At 41.4% G+C, this 20579-nt stretch overlaps 2 protein-coding genes across 2 annotated transcripts in view; both read left to right on the top strand.

Annotated features, from left to right (window-relative positions):
• Positions 1 to 10999, top strand: part of arrdc1b (arrestin domain containing 1b) — a 38021-nt gene extending 27022 nt beyond the window's left edge. Inside the window, exons 3-8 of the mRNA XM_068335319.1 lie at positions 1270 to 1320; positions 7282 to 7436; positions 7511 to 7693; positions 7865 to 8041; positions 10314 to 10767; positions 10844 to 10999. Coding sequence (XP_068191420.1) covers positions 1270 to 1320; positions 7282 to 7436; positions 7511 to 7693; positions 7865 to 8041; positions 10314 to 10767; positions 10844 to 10908 — 1085 coding nt within the window. The 3' untranslated portion in view covers positions 10909 to 10999. The remainder of the gene's footprint in view (positions 1 to 1269; positions 1321 to 7281; positions 7437 to 7510; positions 7694 to 7864; positions 8042 to 10313; positions 10768 to 10843) is intronic.
• A 4466-nt stretch (positions 11000 to 15465) lies between these two features.
• On the top strand, positions 15466 to 20505 carry slc31a2 (solute carrier family 31 member 2). The gene is made up of 4 exons (XM_068334025.1): positions 15466 to 15632; positions 18100 to 18166; positions 18632 to 18854; positions 19032 to 20505. Exons 1-4 carry the CDS (start codon positions 15624 to 15626, stop codon positions 19195 to 19197), a joined length of 465 nt encoding a protein of 154 aa, XP_068190126.1. The 5' UTR covers positions 15466 to 15623; the 3' UTR covers positions 19198 to 20505.
• Positions 20506 to 20579: the final 74 nt, after the last annotated feature.

The raw sequence follows: 20579 nt of genomic DNA, 5'->3' as shown, positions 1-20579 counted from the left end.
GTATTTGGCGCTAGACTCTTCAGGAATATTGAAACTGAAAGGTGATCGACCGTCTCACTGCTACTCAGGACAAAGATTGAATGGTGTTGAATGAAGTTGGTAAATCTAGATGCTGTCCTTGTTTTGTTTTTTTCATGGCTGATGTTGGCCAATTCTGTCGGGGATTCTAATTATTTTTAATCAGGCACCTTTAAAAATTGATGACGATGATTGCATTTTTATTACTGGCACTTTTTTTTTTAAAGCAAACATCGATGCTGAAAGGTACAGACTGGTTTTAGCAGCCATCCATCCAGGTGACCCGACTTATTTCACCAAGACAACATTTAACCCTAACCTAACCCTAACCCATAGAAAAGGTTTGGCACATTACGAATCACCAAAAATGACAAAGGAGACTTTGGACTGTTGACAAACTGAAGTCATGAATCAAGCAAGAGTGGAAAAGAATTGTTCAACAATTAGAGTTCTGTTTCTTTTTTTTATGTTTTAAAAAAAAATTTTTTTTCATTTTATTTTTTGAAATATATTTTTATGTTAAAAATGTCCAAGTCTGTACTGGAATCAGGTGCATTTAGGTGATGGAGATTTCCAAATAATTGTGTTTTTATTGGCATTTTCTTATTGACAACCATTTTATGGTTTATAGTTGTCAAAGGCTTGAAGAAGCCAATAATGTCATAAATTTGCCTGTAATGTAAGCCAGTAATGTAATAAGTGTAATAAGTGCTGAACCAATAATGTAATAACTTTTGGCTAACAACGTAATAATTAGGGGTAAGGGTAACAAAAAGTTATAACAAAAGTTATTACTCTTGTCAGTTCAGAACTTTTATTACATTATTGAGCGATTACGTTATTAGCTTTTGAAAAGGTTTATCCTATAGTATGAGGTCACACTTGTCTAATCATGCTTTGTTGCAATAGAGAACAAAAATCCACTCAGTCTATCACTATTTGCTTCACTGTACTTGTGAATCATTGATAGATCTCGCTGAGAAATGCTCCAACTATACCAATGAGTCAACCGGTGGTTTATCATGTTCTCTGACACCTTGGTTTCACTACAATAAAGTCTTTAGACTTATTTAGCAGAAACACAATCTCGCTATGAAACTGTGTGATCCTCACAGGCGTGGCACTGTTGGCTGATGTTTACAAAGGGGATATGTGAAATCCAAATGAAAACAATCACATGAAAACCAAATGAAGCAAAGTCAGCATCTTTTAAAAATTGCTCTTGAACTGATGAAACTTGTTCTTCTCCAGGAACTCTGGTAGCAGGCGAGCACAGCTTCCCGTTCCAGTTCGTCATTCCAGGTGAGTTTGAGATTAACCTTTGTGACACATTACCTCTCATTCCTCCATGACAAGGACACAGTCTTCGTTTCAGTGTAATATCTCTCACCTGGATCCATTTGTCAGACATGATGTCAGTGAAAGGCTTGTGTGGGCGTGATAACATCTGATAGGTGAACTTTCTGTGCCATGAGTACCTAATGTTCAGGCTTTTGTGTGCAAACAAACCAAACACACCCAGTGATAACAGTGCTTTGCAACAGATCATTATGCAGGCATGTTTGAGAGGAGTTTACGACACGTGTTCATTAAAGTAGAAGTTTCCTCAATACTGGACACGAAGGTCAGCTGAACATATTTGGCACCTGTAAGAGCTTTCTGAATGTCTGTTTGGTGTCTTACATTCTCCCAGGCGTGGGCTGAAGCAGTGGGGGGGGGTTATTTTTAGTTCCCCCTCCTGTTGTGCAGTCAGTGTTTAATTGGTCATCATGTCCCCATGCTTTTCCCTCCCCTCTTTAAGGCCCTCACACTTGAGAGCATCGGTGCAGAACATGTTAGCTGTGGTGTGTGAGAACTGGTTCAATGGGGAATCCTGTGTCTTCTACTGCCCCCTGCTGGTCAAGTAGACAGACTGGAATATCTTCATAAACTATCCAAGTTAGATGAGACAGCCTGATGTTTAACACTGAGGTAAAAGAGGTGATTGTGATCGTCTGGTTGTTATCATTTGTGCCCACATGTAGATAGGAAGTGCCCACATGTAGATATGAAAAATGTCAGCATGAAGAAATAATAAAAATAAAAAAGTATTGTATCCTCAGGAAATCCTTTCAAAATTTGTACCTAATCACGAACCACACCAAAAACCATCCATTTTGTCAATATCAAATAGCCAACTAATAACGCAATGAATAAATAAAGCCTATGTGGAAATAACAAAATATGTGGAGTAAGCACGATGCAAGGAGTTACAAAACCAAGTAGCTTAAGAGCAATTCTGTCTTAAGGGCAGAAATTGTATCCTTGAAGTTTGCCTTTGTGTCTTAGAGTATTTGCCCTGATAGTGAAGGGTTAAATATTTTATAAGTAAAGGAGAAAATGAATGTTTCGTATCTAGACATACCTGAATTTAAAACAGATTGTGAGTGATTCGTAAAAGTGTCCTTGAGCAAATCTTAGTTCTGCTCCTGAGGGTTATATCAGCAACTGTTTTAAACTCTGTCACCATCGATGTAATAAATATGTTCCAGGATGAATTAAGGCGGCTGAACAGTATTTACAGGAAAAATCAGTCTTCTGATAAATACTACCTTAATAAAGGTTGTAATACTTGGTTTCAGAGAGGTGCTGATTCAACTTTGTGGTTGTTTTATTTTCTATCACTGTACATTGAACTTGTTTGCACTCATTGACATAGATTACCATAAAGGTTCAGCACCTCTTGACCTGTACGAAAGAACCTGATGCTTTTCATTATGGTAGTACTGTTGTGTCAGACTGCATTCACTGAAGTAAGGAGTGTTATGGAGAATGCTGTTTAAGTGCAACACTTTGGTCATTCTGCTTACAGTCATCTCAGCACTGTGGTGAATACTGTATTCGGCTAAAATCACTCTTCACTCGCTTCAAAAAAACAGATGTGTAATTTTTGGAAATTGGCTTCATGTTCTGCGACAAACAGAAGACAAGATTTTATTCATCCAATAGAAAGAAATGTCTGAATGACGGCTGAGATGAATAATTTGATGGTGGTGCCGAACAAAGTAAACATTCTGAGAGGAAATTCGTTAATGTGAATCCTCCAGTAGAAATGAGACGGAACAATCACCAGCCACAAATATATTCAATAACTGTGTTGTTTTATAACACTAAAAACAGAATAATAACTGCTTTGCATGTTGTATTAAGCACAAAAATGGTGATGGAGAAGGTCAGAGGTCAGGGGTTATTGAGCCCTGGTTATTGTGGTATTTTGGCCTGGTATCTGGAGAAAGCTTATGACACGGTGCCCAGAGAGGTATTGTATGAGGAAATCTGGAGTGGCAGAGAAGTATGTTAGAGCGGTGCAGGACATGTATGAGGACTGTAAGACAGTGGTGAGGTGTGCTGTAGGTGTGACAGAGGAGTTCAAGGTGGAGGTGGGACTGCATCAGGGATCAGCTCTGAGCCCCTTCTTGTTCGCTATGGTGATGGACAGGCTGACAGACGAGGTTAGACAGGAATCTCCATAGACTATGATGTTTGCAGATGACATTGCGATCTGTAGTGAGAGCAGGGAACAGGTGGAGGAGAAGCTAGAGAGGTGGAGGTTTGTCCTGGAAAGGAGAGGAATGGAGGTTAGCCGCAGTAAGACAGAGTACATGTGTGTGAATGAGAGGGACCCAAGTGGAAGAGTGAGGTTACAGGGAGAAGAGATCAAGAAGGTGGAGGATTTTAAGTACTTAGGGTCAACAGTACAGAGCAATGGAGAGTGTGGAAAAGAGGTGTAGAAGCGTGTACAGGCAGGATGGAACGGGTGGAGGAAAGTGTCAGGTGTGATGTGTGATAGAAGAGTTTCAGCTAAAATGAAAGGAAAGGTGTACAAAACTGTGGTGAGACCAGCGATGTTGTTTGGTCTAGAGACAGTGTCACTGAGGAAAAGACAGGAGACAGAGCTGGAGGTAGCAGAGATGAAGATGCTGAGGTTCTCTCTGGGAGTGACCAGGAAGGATAGGATCAGGAATGAGTAGATCAGAGGGACAGCACATGTTAGAGGTTTTAGAGATAAAGTCAGAGGCCAGACTGAGATGGTTTGGACATGTCCAGAGGAGAGGTAGTGAATATATTGGTAGAAGGATGCTGAGTTTTGAACTGCCAGGCAGGAGGCCTAGAGGAAGACCAAAGAGGAGGTTTATGGATGTAGTGAAAGAGGACATGAAGGTAGTTGGTGTGAGAGAAGAGGATGCAGAAGACAGGGTTAGATGGAGGAAACTGATTCACTGTGGAAACCCCTGAAGGGAAAAGCCGAAAGGAAAAGAAGATCAACCTGTGTTAGACTAAGAATCCCCATTGGTTGGTTGACTTTCGGAGGCTTCCATTTGACTGAATCCAATTCAAATTAATTAGTTTGGAATATTTGATATTTACCATAAGAGTTCAGTCTGTAACCACTGGATAAACAGCTCCTTTTCCCTGTTTTATTTTTGTGTTGAACGTTTCCTCTGTTGGAAATCATCCTCTTACATGCACAATGATAGCATAATTGTCTCTCACCCAATCACACTCCTTCTCTTATTCGCCTTGATGTCTTTCAGTATTTCTATATGTCCAACAAATGTTTGTCAGTACTTTAACAGAACTGCACAGTGGAAAACTACAGGTAATAGATTTTCATCTGACAAACCCAACTTGCTTTTCTGATGTTGAGGCTTCAGGGGGGGCTCCATGACCTTTTCTCGCACAGGAAACAAAGGGATTGAAAGAGAAGAGGAAGTCAGAGGCTGACATAGACCATGGACAAGGGCATGTAATGAAATATGGGTTAGCCTCGTTCCACAGAAACATAAAGACACTCAACAAGTTTGTGAAGGGGAGGTGGACAAAGGATATTCAAACACATACAAAGTTCTTCTGAAAGCTCACTAAAGATATTTTAAAGTGTGTGTGTGTGTGTGTGTGTGTGTGTGTGTGTGTGTGCGTGTGTGTGCATGCGTGTGTATGTGTGTAACAAGCTTGTAGTGCTTGTTACACATTTAAGTGTCTTATTTGTTTAAATGTTCTTTGCTCTGCTTTTCTTCCTGAACTTACAGACTGTCTTATGTTTCTTTGGACCAAGGCCATCCCATAATTCATTGAATAAAGTACAGGGTTTATCTCAGCCTCCTCTTCCCTCAGAATAACTTTTTTCCTTCAGTGAGAAAAGGTCAAGCCGGAGCAACGCCTGAAGTCGTGACTGCAGCTAAATGAGCTGGGCTTAGAGCTGCTTTAGATCAAGTCTAGATACAGCGGAGTGGAAAAGGTTTGGCCACCCCAGATAATTTTCAAGATTTTCCTTTATAAATCACAGGCTATTCTGATCAGCATTTTCAGTTAAATATATTATATAACAGACCAACATAGTGATATTAGAGAAGTGAAATACAGTTATAGTGTTTACAGAAAGTGTGCAATACCAATAGTTAACATCAAATAGCTGTTAATGCTTCCGGGCAGAAACCCAGATCGAAAACAATGGTTCCTGCATCATTTGGCTTCAACGGGGGGACAACCCCATCAATCTTTTTTTTTTAAAAATTAACAACAAGTAGGGCCCATATTTTACTGAATTCAGCTTTCTTCCCTCTAAGATTAATTAAATCTTGTCTGATTTTAGATGGAACACGATGTCCTTCAACCACTGGGCATGGAAAGACTTCAAACATGAATTAACCATAATAATATTAGAAGGACCAACTGTTCCTTCTAATATTAAGCTTTCTGTATGAATGCTGTTTCTTCTAGCTGAGGAGCAGATAGATGGAGTGTTTATTTGTACTAAATCACATGTTAAACCATTACATAAATGTTTTTGGGCTTTAAGAGGCAGCAGAGCATACATATGGAAGGGTTATTGTAAAAATTATCTTAAAACTGCATTTATTTCCTAAAATTAATTATGTCACTGAAACAACTTTGGTGAGCCAGATCACAAAGTCCAATGGGTCACACATTACCCAGCAGGATGTGGTTTGCCTATGAAAATATTTTTTGTTGTATAAAGATTTAATGTGACGAAAATGTGGACACACAGTCAGGGGAAGATTTGTTCTATTACAGTTATATTTCGTCAGATTTATTCTAAGGGAACAATGTATTGCCCAAATTTGATGGAAATCCCTCCAACAGATGTTGAGACATTACATTAAAATTCAACCTTTGGTTGGCATTAAATAAAATGGGATCACCAAAGTGTTTTTCTGGGGACCAGGAAAAGATAAGAGTCCTCTGTCGTTTGCATTAATTACATCAGTTCAGAATGTCTCCGGGGAAAGTGTTTTTTGTGCTTCAGTCGGCGCCCATCAGTCCCTCCGCAGACGTTTGTGTTACCAAGCTGTCTGCTACTAAACAACAAACCACCTCTGGTGATTTATTGTTATTGACAGTAGAAGCAGATTTGTCCCTGGAGTGTTTGCCTACCTTACTAGCATCTATGAGTCAGTGTAAAAAAAACAATCACATCAGACGTTGAGAGAGTAAGATAACTTTTATACCGATAACACATTAATGGTATTGTTGTACATGCATCCTGGCTGCTGTCTCCAAGTTGTTAATTTGATCATTTTTATCTTCATTTTATCAGGCGTTCTACTCTTCACTCTCCTTTCATCAGGTCACAGAAGCACTCGGGTTGCTCCGAATTCAAAAAGAGATTTGTAGTGATCACTCTGAGATGCTTATTACATCTGGTAGCCGTTCTAACAGATGCCTGCATTAATACGGTCAAAAACGAGTGACGATATCATGGAAATCTATGTAAAATGTATCTTGATGGATGTAGTGAGACACACACTGAATTTACTGCACCTTAGGTGAATGACTGAGCTGCTGGTAAGAAAGTTTGGTCCCGACACTGGTGGTGGTGGCTGATGACACTGGTGAACTTGGTGGATCTTGCAGGCTAGGTGTATCGCTGAGCTACTGGGTAGATTTCACCAGCTGATAACAACAACTGATGACTCAGCAAAAAAAAGGCTGATCGTGCATGAGAGCTGTGAATGACAAAATATCATAAATAAAGTACAGCCTCCTTATTCTTCCTGATTGAACTCCATCTAGAGCTTCATACTAAGTGGAATTTCTCTTTCCTTTTATAAGTGTTAAAGTCGTTAAACCTGCTTTAAATATTCGACAGGGCCACTTTTTTTAACTCCTAGTGACCCTGTGGTAAATCACCGTCATGTTTGGCCTTTAATTTTGTCTGTCAAAGTAATGTCCGCATCATCATGTCGCTAATCCTCTCTCCAGTTGCTGCGCCGACCTCCTTCGAGGGACCCTTTGGGCGGATTAATTACCGTGTGAGGGCGGCCATTGATACACCCCGCTTCTCCAAAGACTACAAAGCCCAGAGGCCCTTCTACCTTCTTAACTTGCTCAACCTCAATGAGGTGCCTGACATCGAAGTGAGTATCGGCTGCTCAAACCTTCGCACTTCTTAATTCCTTTGCTCATATTGGTCCCTTTACTCTATGTGCAGCATCCAAGCTACGCGGTGACCACCAAAAAGTTCAACTACCTCCTGGTGAAGACGGGAACCCTCATGCTGAAAGCTCGCAGTGACCTGAGAGGTTACATCCCAGGTCAGGTCATCAAGTTGGCCACTGAGATCCACAACAAGTCAGGGAAGGACACAGGATGTGTGCTGGCTAGCCTCATACAGGTAAAGGACAGAGACCTCTGCTGGGGCTCTGAAGCTTTAAACACAACCATCGTTAGAACGAACCCTTTCCTGAGGGTGACGTGAACTTCCTAGAACCTCCGTCTAACGGTAACAGACGTGTGTGTGACGTTGGCTTCCCATGTTTTTGTGCATCCTTCTGTCTCAAACCAGAAAGTGACCTATAAGACCAAGCGGCCTATGTATGACCTGCGGACCATTGCAGAGGTGGAAGGTGCTGGAGTGAAAGCAGGAAAACACGCAGAATGGAGAGAACAGATCATCGTCCCTCCTCTTCCTCAGTCAGCACTGGCTGGCTGCAGCCTAATAGACATTGACTATTTTATTCAGGTCAGAATGTGTGCATAGTGAGATCCACAGTTCATTTTATTTCAAATAATGGAACCAATTGAAAAGAAGCTGTCTGTTGACATGTAGTGTGGATGTGGCTGTCGTTACACAGACTGCTTGCTGTAATAGTAAAGTCGAAAATTTCATATACAGAACCTATCAAAGCAGCTTATAAATGTGTAGCTCCATTCATACTGATGAAGGCATTCATCATGCCTCGAACCAGGCTAACAGTGTGAGGTATTTCTCTAGCTTTTCTGTCCTACATCCTATCTCCTTAAAGTCTGTGATAAGAATGTAGTGTTTAGAAAACGTAAATAGTAAATGTCGTCCCCACTGGTGAATGTAATGATGCTGGACATTTCCGGAGTTCTCGTCTAACACTGCTCAAGTAGGAATGTTAGCTGCATCATGCTCTATTGAGCATTCACAGCAGCAGATCAGTGTAAATGTGAGTCGTAATAAAATCCACTGTGTTCATGGTAATGAAAGAACCTGTCACCCAGTGCAGTAGTGTGGGTAACTACAGTATTTTCTGCACTATAAGGCGCACTGGACTTTAAGGTGCACCCTCAATAATTTTTTTGTTTTATAATTTATTTCATATATAAGGCGCAACGGATTATAAGGCGCACACAATGAAAAATAAATAAGATTTGATAAACTGCAGCGGCTGTAGTTGCGCAATTCGTCCACTAGATAGAGCCACGCTGCTCAGGCAGTCATGATTGCATTCAAGACTTCCTGACTATCTTTGAATGGCCCCTATTGTTATGTCAATAATCCATTCTGAGCCTCATCAAGGAAACCTGATCACTTGATCACTTTGCCGTCTTAGAAAGAAGTCAACACGCATATTAAAAAACCTGACATTAAAAACTGGTTAAATTCATTACGAGTGCAGTCAGTGCGAACAGAGCAGATTATTTCCTGATCTGAACTTCGAAGCAGATATTTAAGCTCCGACGTTCGTCTTCGTTTATTAATTAAATATTGTTTCGATCGATCGGTAGTCCAGTCGGAGGTGAGGTGCAGCTCTTTGCTGCTGTGTGTCCTAAACAATTTTTTAACTAGTTTTGAATGTCAGGCTGCTAATTTACTGTCAAATGTGACGCTGTTTTACTCCTAGAACTGACTTTAACGTCGGTGTCTCACCGCCGTGAATCTCACCGCACGTCGCTGCAGACAGAATACACAAGCCTGAATGCGCCCCTCTGCCTCCCCCCATTGTAAATCAATGCAGCACACCCGTTGGCACCTTTATCTAGCAGTGACTCAGCTCTTGAAATTTCATCTTTGAGGGTCTTTCATTCACCTTTATGCCAGTTTCTCCGTGTGTTTCCACAGACTAATAGAATGGACCGTCACTAGAGTCCAGATTATAGGACAATGGCATTTTTTAGACCAATTGAGTTTAAAGTGGGTTATTTCCGACGCCAAATAGTTAGGAAATATTGAGATCAGTCAGTCAGTCAAACCTTATTAATAGAATTGTTGAAAGTTCCTTATGTTTCGCTTCGTAATCACCGGTGCTCCCACAGTCTGCTCTACCGTCTGAGAGCAGCTCAGTCAGAGCCGGGACTTCGGTGACGCCCCTTGACTACCGTTGTTAGGGGGCGTGGGCCCGAGTGCCTTGTGAGGGGGCTCCTCTGGTGGCGGAAAGCGGCATGACTGGTGGCCAGACTGCCGGCTTTTTTCCAGCGATCATGTTTTTAACCAATATTAATATGAATATTAATCCATGTATAAAACGCACTGGATTATAAGGCGCACTACGGGATTATGAGGAAATTTTAGGCTTTTTGGTGCGCCTTATAGTTCGGAAAATACGGTAATGGGTTCTCTGTGCTGCCTGGTTCAAGATCAGGCTGCTCCTGTTGATTTTAGTTTGTGATAAGATTCAATGGCATTAGGAGAAATATAAAGTATCACCAGTGTTATTCTGCAAGGCTTGTTCTTTTCATTTTTAATGTCGAGGACAAATCAATGAAAAATTCAAATGAGCTGCTGACACCTATTATAGTAAGTCAAGAAAGAAAAACGACAGAATTTGTATTTAATTTATTTTCTAGTTGAACTTCCGTTATCTTAAACTGTGTATTAGAACACAGTTTATATATAAAGAATACATCTCCCCCTGTATTTTGTATTATTCATGTTATTAAATCATAGTTTTAACCAAGTGTACACTGATAAATGCTTAAAATGCAGCCTTTAATGAGGCTTTAATCTAACAGTGAATTCTGACTGGTGCTGTTCGTTCGTCTTCCAGGTGTCACTAAAATCTCCGGACGCCGTCGTCACTCTTCCCATCTGCATCGGGAACATCGCTCTGAACTTGTCTCCGTCGAGGACGATGCCCTCCAGTCCGGTGCACTGCGGTGCGACCGTCACGGCCGGTGTGACGCCCAGCGCTCCGCCGGCGGAGGAAGAGCTGGACGAGCGTCTGTGTGCGGGGGCCGTGGCCAGCGAGGAGATCCCGACCAAGAGCCACTCTCAGCAGGATCCCTCCGGTCAGCCGGTCACCATGTCGCCCAGCGCCTTCAGCCACGCCCCCGGCGCCGCCCTTCCTCCCAGCCACAGACAGCCTGACGCCACAGCCCCTCTTTTCTGCGTGTCCACCGGCGCCACCATCCCTTTCTTCACCGAGGGAAACGTGACTCCCATCCCCACTTCCTGTTCTCTCATCCTCCCACCTGAGTACAGCAGCTGGGACTACCCCCATGGTTAGTCCGTCCAAAATACGTGTACTGAGGTCATGAGCTGTATGTAGAAAACTGATGGATTTCCTTTGTGTTGCAGAGCCCCCACCCACCTATGAGGAAAGCTGCAGCAGTGCCAACTCCAGTTTCAACAGCAGACAGTAGAGGAGAAGCAGGAAATGAAGCATCAAGGCCCCGCCCATACCCACCTGTCTGCTGCTGCTTCATCAAATCAGGACAGAGAAGGGGGGGGGGGGTAGAAGAGAGAGTCCCTGAATACCTTAAAGATGTGTCTTCATCTTGGCAAACTAAAGAAGGGATCGTATGTTGAATTTAAGTTGTAATTTCACCAAGAGTCCCACCAGATCACGTGAACATGACTGTACCTCAAAGAAAAATACTGGTTCGTGGAATAGAAATAATTTTTTTTTATTTCTGCGTGTAGTTCGTGGTAATTAATCTGAGCCTCCTGTCAGGTGAGATCTGGTGTCGTCGGCGGGTCAGTCGTGTTTTCACAGCGGATGTGAAAACGAACAGCCAGAGGTTTCTGTTTGTCTTAAAAGCATTTTAAAACTTGTGTGTGTGGAATCTTTCCTACACATTTTTATGTTTAGAATTATTCTGGTGGTTATTCTGAGTGTGTGTGGGTGTGTGTGTGTGCACACACACGTGTGTGCATGCGCTCTAGTGCAATGTGTCGCTCTGTTTCAGTGTCTTGTAATAGCAGCGACTTGATTAAATTCCACATGTAGGAGCTTGAACTAGTCAGTAACTAGTTTAACAGCTTTAACACTTTATCAGTTTCACTGATAATAATCTACCAGTGAAATTTAACCATAATGTTTAAAAATATTTGTTTTTAGAGACAACACTTAATACACCACAGAGAAACAGACTGACGTACCAGTTTCTGGTATTTTAATTAGTGAAAAGCCCTTCGTCCTCCTCCTCCTCTTCCTCCTCCTCCTCTGTCAAACAGTTGTGTTTTCAGATATTTTTTTTTTAGGTTGCTTTTTTGAGTCTTAGTTGCCTTATTTGCATCGGCGAGATTAGAATCCTTTTATATTACAGTCAGTGCAGATAGTAGATATGTGCACAGCGCAGCACTTTTTATAATTTGAATGCAAGGTTTTCGGAGTGTGTGTGTGTGTGTGTGTGTGTGTTTTGCATGTTTGAGAAGGACGGTAAGCTCCTTTGAGTTTGGTTTCACTCTTTGTGATTCAGCGTCTGTTAAAAGGCCTTTTAGGAAGAGAAATGAATCTGCGGTCATTTATTAAAGGCTGACTGGTAACATTCTTTGACTGATGACATCATCATGTTCATTATGATCCCCTTTATGTAAACGTACCGCAGATTTCACCCACTCAAAGTAATTAATCTGAGCAATGATTAAAACTGAACGAATTTAGATTTTGTTTTACATTTCATTATTTTGAAATATCTGACTTATATATCTGACTTTGTGCATATTTGTAATATTTTGATGACACAGAGTATCTTTATATAATTATAATCCTATAAACCATTTCATTCAGTCCTGCTGTGTTCTTTCTGTGGGAAACTTAATACACAACTGCTGTATTGAAGGATTTTGTCACTTCTGAAAGGACTGCAGATTAAAGCCTGGATGCAGATCACAATCCCACATTTTCCTGAATATTAATTTTCTTTTCATGCAGATTTTATTTAACTATTGTGACTCATAGGAACCCAACTGTCATCTACACTGGAATCCTGTTTCTACATTATTGTGAAAGCATGCCTTAAACAATCTGGACCCCCACCGCCCTCGCCAGGTGCTCGTAATGGACGTTCTCCTTCAGGATGTGCTGGAGCAGCTCTCCCTCTTCTCTCTCCTGTGGACTGCGCTGAATGCACTCGATGTAAACAAATGTAGCTTTTAAATACACGGACAAGTTTATGCTTTGTTTTTATTCTTGTTTTGGAGTGTTTGTGCAATCCTCTCTCATTTCCAGAGACGCTGCAGCTGCAGCTCCCTGAAGTCATTTAATGTTGCCTTTTACTGATCTGTATTCTTTTGAATTCCTCCTCACCAAAAGGTACCACAGCTTTATGAAGCCCCACTCCTTCTATGTTGTTTTTTCATTCTGTCCCTTTCACTTATTGGTGAACGGTGTCTGATTTTGTATTTTTCTACTTGTAAACTGTTTACAGGTGCAGTATGCAGATACTCGTAGCGCCTCAATCAGTACATGTAATATATTGATTTACAGATCAGAGTTGCACTGTGCATTACAATAATAAAGTTATGACATGTCTTTGTTGATTCTTTATTTCTGGAACTGGAACCTGTCCCAGACGTTTTCCTCAGGCATACTGCTGGCAAGACACTTGATAAATTTAAATATGCAAGGAGGCAACAAGCAGAACCAGTTCAAAGTGATGATGCAGCAATTATATTCAACACCAAGCAGACAAACCAGTTCATAAATCTATTCAAGATGAATGCAGAAAAAAATGTACAGTATGTTCATCTGTAAAATGTGTTTGTCAGCTGTTTGCAAAACATGACAATTAAAATTATACTTGGTTTCATTGGTACTTGGATTAGGTAATATGTCAATGTGTGCTTTTAATGAGTACAAACCCTTCCTGGTAAATACTTGCTTTGAAAGACTGAATCAAACATGCACGCACCCTGCCAGATACTCTCATCAGTCATTTCTCTTTAGCGATATTAGAAATTAGAAACCAACATCCATAAAGATATCTAAATAAAAGGAAAAGATCCAAATATACATATTTTAAATTTCATCCCCATCACATCCTTCACATATAGAGCATGTAGGAGAGGCCTGAACTTCAACTGATGCATTGATTGATGTATTACTCTTAGATATAAACATACTGTATATCCATACTATACATGACTCCATTTATTCATAGTATTTTTTGTTGGCCAGTCAGTGGGTCATCATAATGACCCAAACTGACTGGAAACAGGGAATGTCAAAGCGTATATTACTTCTTCTATAACATTTTAATTAAAGAGCCTAATAAATAATAGGTAAACTGATGGGATGGCCTCTCACTCACAGGGTTGTAGGTGCAAGTTGCCTCTTTCTCACAAGATCTGGCAACACTCCTACAACAATGAGGGTGTGATTGTAAGATCACACACATGCTTGTAAATCTAAGTATTTAAAGACGTGATCCAAAAGTGATCGACAGACGTTAGCGGTGAAGAAAAACTGGATTTGATCATTGACAGTCTGCATCTGAAGGATAACAACATCCATATCTTGTCCAGGGAAAACAGATGGTTTGAGTTGAAGGTTGAGGAAACCATCGATGTCTTCATCATGGAGGCGGTCTTCATCATCAGCTGTCCTCCACATACCATGCAGTTTTGTGTTCCCTCTACAGGAAAATCAAATCTCATTTGCATAACTGTGGGCAGAAAACTCAGCCAACACCCAAATGATGTCGTGTGACTAAACCTCCCTGGGGTGGGGGCCTACATAGAGAGTATTTGTATAGGTGAAACCTATATGACTGGGATAGAGCTTCAGCAGTGTCATTTAATTGTTTGTATAGATGGTATAGGAGAGATCAGAGGTATGATGTGTCATCAAGAGGATCGAGGAGTGTGGATGGAAGTCGGTCAACCTGAGCATAAGAACACACATCTCTTCACATTATTTCACAAGAGGCATTCAGTCATTTTATCAACCAATTTATCAGTATTCAACACCTTATCTTTAAAACAGAATTAAAAGGTTACGATTCACGTATGTATTTTACCCATATACATCCCACATGCAGAAAATGTTTCATATTTTTGAGCAATATAATCAAATGTTAGAGGAAGAAGAAATCAACTTCATTAATTGTAATTAATAAGAATATAAATTCATGAGACACCGGAAACTAATTGTTCCTTCAATGTTTGGCTGTTCTGGACCTCCACTACAAACACAGGTGAAAATCTGATGTAATCTAATCCAACCATTACATATTGACTTTACTTGTGGTGATTCTTTGACATCCAAACTATTCCTAACAATGTGGTCTCTGTTATGTGTTGACACTGACAGTACTTCTGCTGGAGGTGGAGGTGATGGCAGCTTCTACCAGTAAATCAACCTGTAAGCATGAGAATAAAAATCACGTTCCCCAATTTTTATGAGAATATCACATGCATGACATAAAATACACTACACATGAAGCACGTTTCAGGTATTGGAACTCAATTCTTGTCCAAAGCCGAATGAGAAGGAGCGTGACAGAATGGGACAGTACACGTGTTCTAGAGAGCACACTTCTTCATACCATTCGCTATTGTTCGGGTCTTGTTGACGCGGGGCATTATGGGAAATATGACGTTAAAACTCGTTCAACGCAGTATTCCGTTGTCAGCTGTCGTCAACCTGTTAAATGTGTGAAAACATATTTCTTGGGCTCGTTAAAGACCCTGCAGCGGGGGTGTCGGTTCCATTTAGCTGGAAAACTACATTAACCATCATCCCTCTGTAGTCACGCGACTGTCGCGCGGCTGCAAAAATAAAATACAATTTGATTTCTACTATGGTGAAGGTATAACCCTCCCTCCCCTTTCTTTGATTGGCTAGACTGGTGCGAATCGCTTGGTAATGTAAGGTAAATATCAGGAGGAGGACTTTTTATTGGTTAGAATTCAGCCAATCAGAGACAGAGTAGCTCGCACTAGCCCCTCACCATAGTAGGGTGGGTAGCTTTCTCGTCCCGTGTTTCCGATGGACACAGTCCTGGTCAGGAGCCGCAGATGGTTCGTTTGCAGCCGCGTTTAAAGCGACAACCTCGGTGTGTTCGTGAGGAATGACGGACGGAACGGAGTGTTTCTGAACCCGGGCTGTCTGTAGGCGCTCAGCGAGGTCACCATGATGTCCGTAGGTGGTTTTAAGAATTACTTTTGAATGTATTTATTGTTCTCGGGGTCGCTTTGACGCTCACACTGGGCTGGAAGAGGTCTGGACTCCTGGGAGGAAAGCGGGGTTTGTTCCGGTGTTCGTCCCTCAGTAACACGACCACTACGATGTCCCTGAGTTGTTACAGAACCATCTGTTTATTATGGACTTCTACTATCCAGGATCCTCCTTCAGTTTTTACTCTTCAAACTGTTTAGAATAATATTCCAGTCCATCGACTCTGGGTCTGGAGTTGTGGATCCTTTACAAACTGTAAAGGTAAACAACAGAAACAAAAAGTTGTTCAAAAAGTTGTTCAAAAAGTTGTTCAGTGGTAAACAACAGAAACCTGAAGAACTAGTTTAGTCCCCGATCATTCTGTAAAACAAAACCTGGTTCCATCCTGTTTAATCCATTTAACTGTGTTTCATGGTTTTTAACTACTGTATTTACCAAAGTGAACAATTTGGCTTCCCTGATCTGTATGTAACATTTCATGGTCCTACATGTTGGGGTGTTTTTTTTGCTGTGATGATGGATCATGTTGTCTAGGGTCTAGAATTTAATTGAACGGATTCATGGGTTTTATGGGATGGATGTGATTCCAGGATTTTCCTGTTTTCTCACAAAACAACAACAAAATATTCTGTTACTGAATTAATTGACATCACTTTCAAATACTTTTGTGAAAAAGGTGAAATTGTTAATTCTTTAAAACACTTAAATACTCGCCTCCTTCCGTTTTGCGTGACGTGTTGGTAGTAAAATGCTGCCGACAGGAGAAACAAGCCAAGAATTCATGCAAAGCCCAGAAGGTGGTGGGAACAACACGTTCAAACGTTTGGAATGTGAAGTGCTTTCATTCACCCGTGTCTGACTGATCTGGTTGAGATGATAACCAGTAATAAACCAGTCCGCTGGACGTTCTTGTTGGATGTGTGTCAATAATTCACTGTGACTCTGGAATCAGCCTCTTCGCCGTGGCAACAAAAGATGTGAGTCAGCTGAGTGTAAGAATATCTTTATGATGAAAGAGGAGGGGCAGCAGCTTGTTCTGGGTTCTAACAAGGTTTCATCTGACACACACACACACACACACACCAAACATATATAACCCAGATTCATATGTGTTGGTATGAATCTGGATTGTAGGTGCAGAACCAATGACAGGTTCTCATTTCGTTTCCTTCTGGGCAGCAGTGTTCCCTCTGACTGGTTTTTATCTAGAGGTGGTGGTGCGTAATTTTTGTGATAATGACACAATCAGCAGTCTGTTCTGAATGGAAACACTTGAGGTCACTCAGTGGATGTCTGGCATTCCGACGGGAACGTCGTCAGACAATAAGATTGTATTTTCACAAATCCCAAGACTTAAATGAGGAGAAATCAAAATGAAGACCCAAACCAGTAAACATCCGTCTTTACGAACCAACATCCTGGTGCAGAGACACGTTAGCAAACAGTCTTCTGTCTTCACCTTGTCTGACTGGTGTGCTCTTTGTGTTTGTGGCCTTGTGAGTTAAATTACTACATCATCATCATCATCATCATCATCATCATCGTATTTGAGGGTTTTTCTTTCACGCTGAATTCGTATGAAATGCTTCAGATGTTCTTCTCCAGCACCAAACGGATCCCGGTTCTAGCAGATCCTCCTCAGATCCTCTATCTGAACGTTCCCGTTAGAGTCGTCCTGGATAATGACTCGTTTGATGATTCATTCCTGGATCTTTTTGGCCAGACGGCACCTGATGTGGCTTCATTCCAGGATTTGGATTTAGCACGACGAGGACTGAACAGAATGCTGCTCTGCTCACAAACAGTTCCCTCCTGTGTCGGTCGCCCGTCTGCAGCGGTGGAGTGGAACAGAGAGGGCTTGTGTGGGACGAGAAGTCCCTGAACAATGGGGCAAAATCAGCTGGATTAGTTTACTAGGAATGTTGTGAGGGATCCAGAGAGATGTGTTACACAGAGGATTCTGCTGCACCAAGCACAAACGTTAAACCCACAGAAACAGCTAAGTATGAAGTTTTGCTTCATGATTTAGGCTTATAGGTCAAAATTTTAGGAAAAAAAACTCAAAGGGAGAAAAGAAATCTGAATTTAACCTGTTTTCTGAGTTAGTTCTGAGAATTCTTATAAAAAGTGTTGAAGCGGCTTTAATCCTCTTCTGTGTCAGTTTCTCTTTGACTTGAAGTCAGTTTCTGGATTTGTTTCAGTTTCTTGTCTTTTTTAAATATATGTTAAATGTAATTATATTTAAATTTATATAAATTATATTTATATTAAAAAAAAATATATATATATATTACTTGTTTGTTTTTTTTAAATGTTATGAACTTGAACGCTCAAATCAGAGTTCTGGTTTTGCAGTATTTTCATCAGGCACCCGATAAGCTGACTCAGCTGTTTTTTTGTTTTTTTTAATATTTGTCTTTTTTCCCCTCAGATGACTTTTGGCGTGTCGAGCAGTGTCACACTGCTGTTTGACTTCTGGGAAGTGCACGGGCCTGCTGGTGAGTGTCAACCAGCCACAGCTGCATCATCTGATCAGAACCTCGTAACGCATGTAGAGAAAAACGTCTCTTTAGGCGTCTAGTTCAAATCCCGTCAAGTTTGGGATTGTGCAGAATGATCCGCTCAAAACTCTCCAGTTTGCATCGGAGGGATTAGAACCTTTTTCGTCTTTGGGAGTAGCTACTGTCAACATAAGACACTGTGGACTCAGAGTAAACAAAAACTTGTCAAGCTGCCTAATCGATGTCTTTACAAAATGCTGCTGGCATGACAAACATGTCAAAAGTCATCACGCAGGCCCTGAGCTGCGACGCCTGGGCGCCGATTACCTCAGGCGCCGAATCTGGAGCAACACCTTTAACTATTGGCTGACAGTGTTTGGAGTTCACATGTGAAGTAAAGTCTTAAAGGAAAGTCTCGCGTCTGACTGGATGTCGTTTGGTGTTTTTTGTGTGTGTGTCCAGGGATGGTTTTGTCGGTGGCTGTGGTCTTGTTGCTGTCCGTCTTCTACGAGCTGCTCAAGGTGTGGAGGGTGCATTTAGGGCGCCGTTCCCACATGCCGAAGCCCCCATCGTACTCCCCCACTCCGCCCGTCCACGCCGACAGCTGCACTACTTTGAACAGCCCGTCTGAATCCTCGCTGACCCCCATAGAGGCACACCTTCCTGACCCCAACACAAGAAGCAGGTCAGGATTAAGAGGCTCGTGAAATTCACTTTTCCAGGGTTTTGGGGTTTTTTTTCTTCTATCGGCTAAACTGAGTATAAAAACCCATGAACTCTAAACATCGTAAATGTTTGTGAATGGAAACGTGAATTCTGAAGGAAGTCCTGCTGTAGCGTTAACATTGTGTTCCCTCCCCAGCCTGCTGCAGCACGCCGTCCAGGCCCTCCTGCACATGCTGCAGGTGACTCTGGCCTACATGCTGATGCTGTGCGTCATGACCTACAACACCTGGATCTTCCTCGGGGTCATCGTGGGGTCGTGCCTCGGGTTCTTCATCTCATTCCCTCTCCTGGGTCAGAGCTGAGGGCGCAGGCCGTCGTCTAGACGATAGCGTTTTTGCTTTGAATTCGAATGGATGTGAATGCAAATTTATTTTTGCGTGTTGATATTTTGTTCTAAACGGTTTGTTTTCATGACAGTTTTAACACTAAAGGCCACAGAGGGGAAACCCCTCACTTGTATGATTTGGACAAAGCTGTTGCGCAAGAATCCATCAGGATGTTGAAAAATTCTGTCACAATTTCTGATCGTGCTGTTTTCAAGAAGACGAGCGAATGACTGAATCAACAGACTCGTTCAGGACAAACCGTTCATTTTAATCTGTGCAGCCTCAGATTGAGGCTGATCGTTACACTAATCTACCGACTGGAGATTCTGTGTCATTTTAAGCACAAATTGATGCTTTTACAGCTTAAAAACAGTTGAAAAGGTTGAAGCTTTTCTTTACTACATGTTATAAAGTCTAACTTTGTTATAAAGACAGTGCTAATGTAACTTTAGAGTCTAATGTTGGAGCTGTAAAAACCATTTAAGATATCTTTGACTACAGTGAACCTAAAAACTCGCTCTTTGACCTGACAGTCAGTCTTGAGCCAGTTCTTGTTTTCAGGAACTGACGGGTGTGTTTGATTCTTGTTTCCATCCAGTTCTCAGTCAGGAGATCTGCTTCAGTGGCTGTCATTTACAAAACAACAGGAAACGCTTGGAGTGACCTACAGCCGACGGTTCAGACGTGTTTTTACTGGCAGACGTCTTTTCTGGTACATTTCTAAATGTTAGTCTTCCATTCAAACACATCGGATCACTTGAGCCCATTCAGTCATGATAATGAGTTTCCTGGACTGCGATGACAAGAATAGAATGAAGTTTATGAAGTGTTTTTTATCCGGAATATTTTTATATATGTCAACACATCTGAGCCGCTCAAACCAGTCAGGACTTCATAATTTAATAAATAAACATGAAACGGTGACAGTCACGATCCTCCAAGAAAAAGTTTGACTTTGAAATGAATCCCAAGGCAGGAAACTCAAAATGTACTTAAAAAATATACCAAAAAAATAGATGATTTTGCAACTGGGCTCTGACGCTGGGAGGAGTTGAGACTGTTTGTGGACAAGAGACGTGGGAGAAATGAAACAAATTCAGCCACAAAAATGTGATGACGCTGCAGAAAGCAATGGAAATGTGCCACTTGGTACAAATGATGATAAAATCTAACATTAAAATCTTGTTTGTGGTTTGTTTGCATAAATAATGTATTGGCAAGCAGATCGCGCCGCTGGTGTTTTTCCAATCGGTACTCCTTTTAGTTCCACTTTTGATTGGTGTCATATGAAGAGTTCTGAGTTACACTTTGTGAGCTGCACAACATGCAGCTCATTGTCAATCCCCTCCTTGGTACCA

This window comes from Antennarius striatus, chromosome 15, assembly GCF_040054535.1.
Source record: "Antennarius striatus isolate MH-2024 chromosome 15, ASM4005453v1, whole genome shotgun sequence".
In the NCBI taxonomy this organism is placed as follows: Eukaryota; Metazoa; Chordata; class Actinopteri; order Lophiiformes; family Antennariidae; genus Antennarius; species Antennarius striatus.
This window is presented reverse-complemented; position numbering and strand designations above follow the sequence as displayed.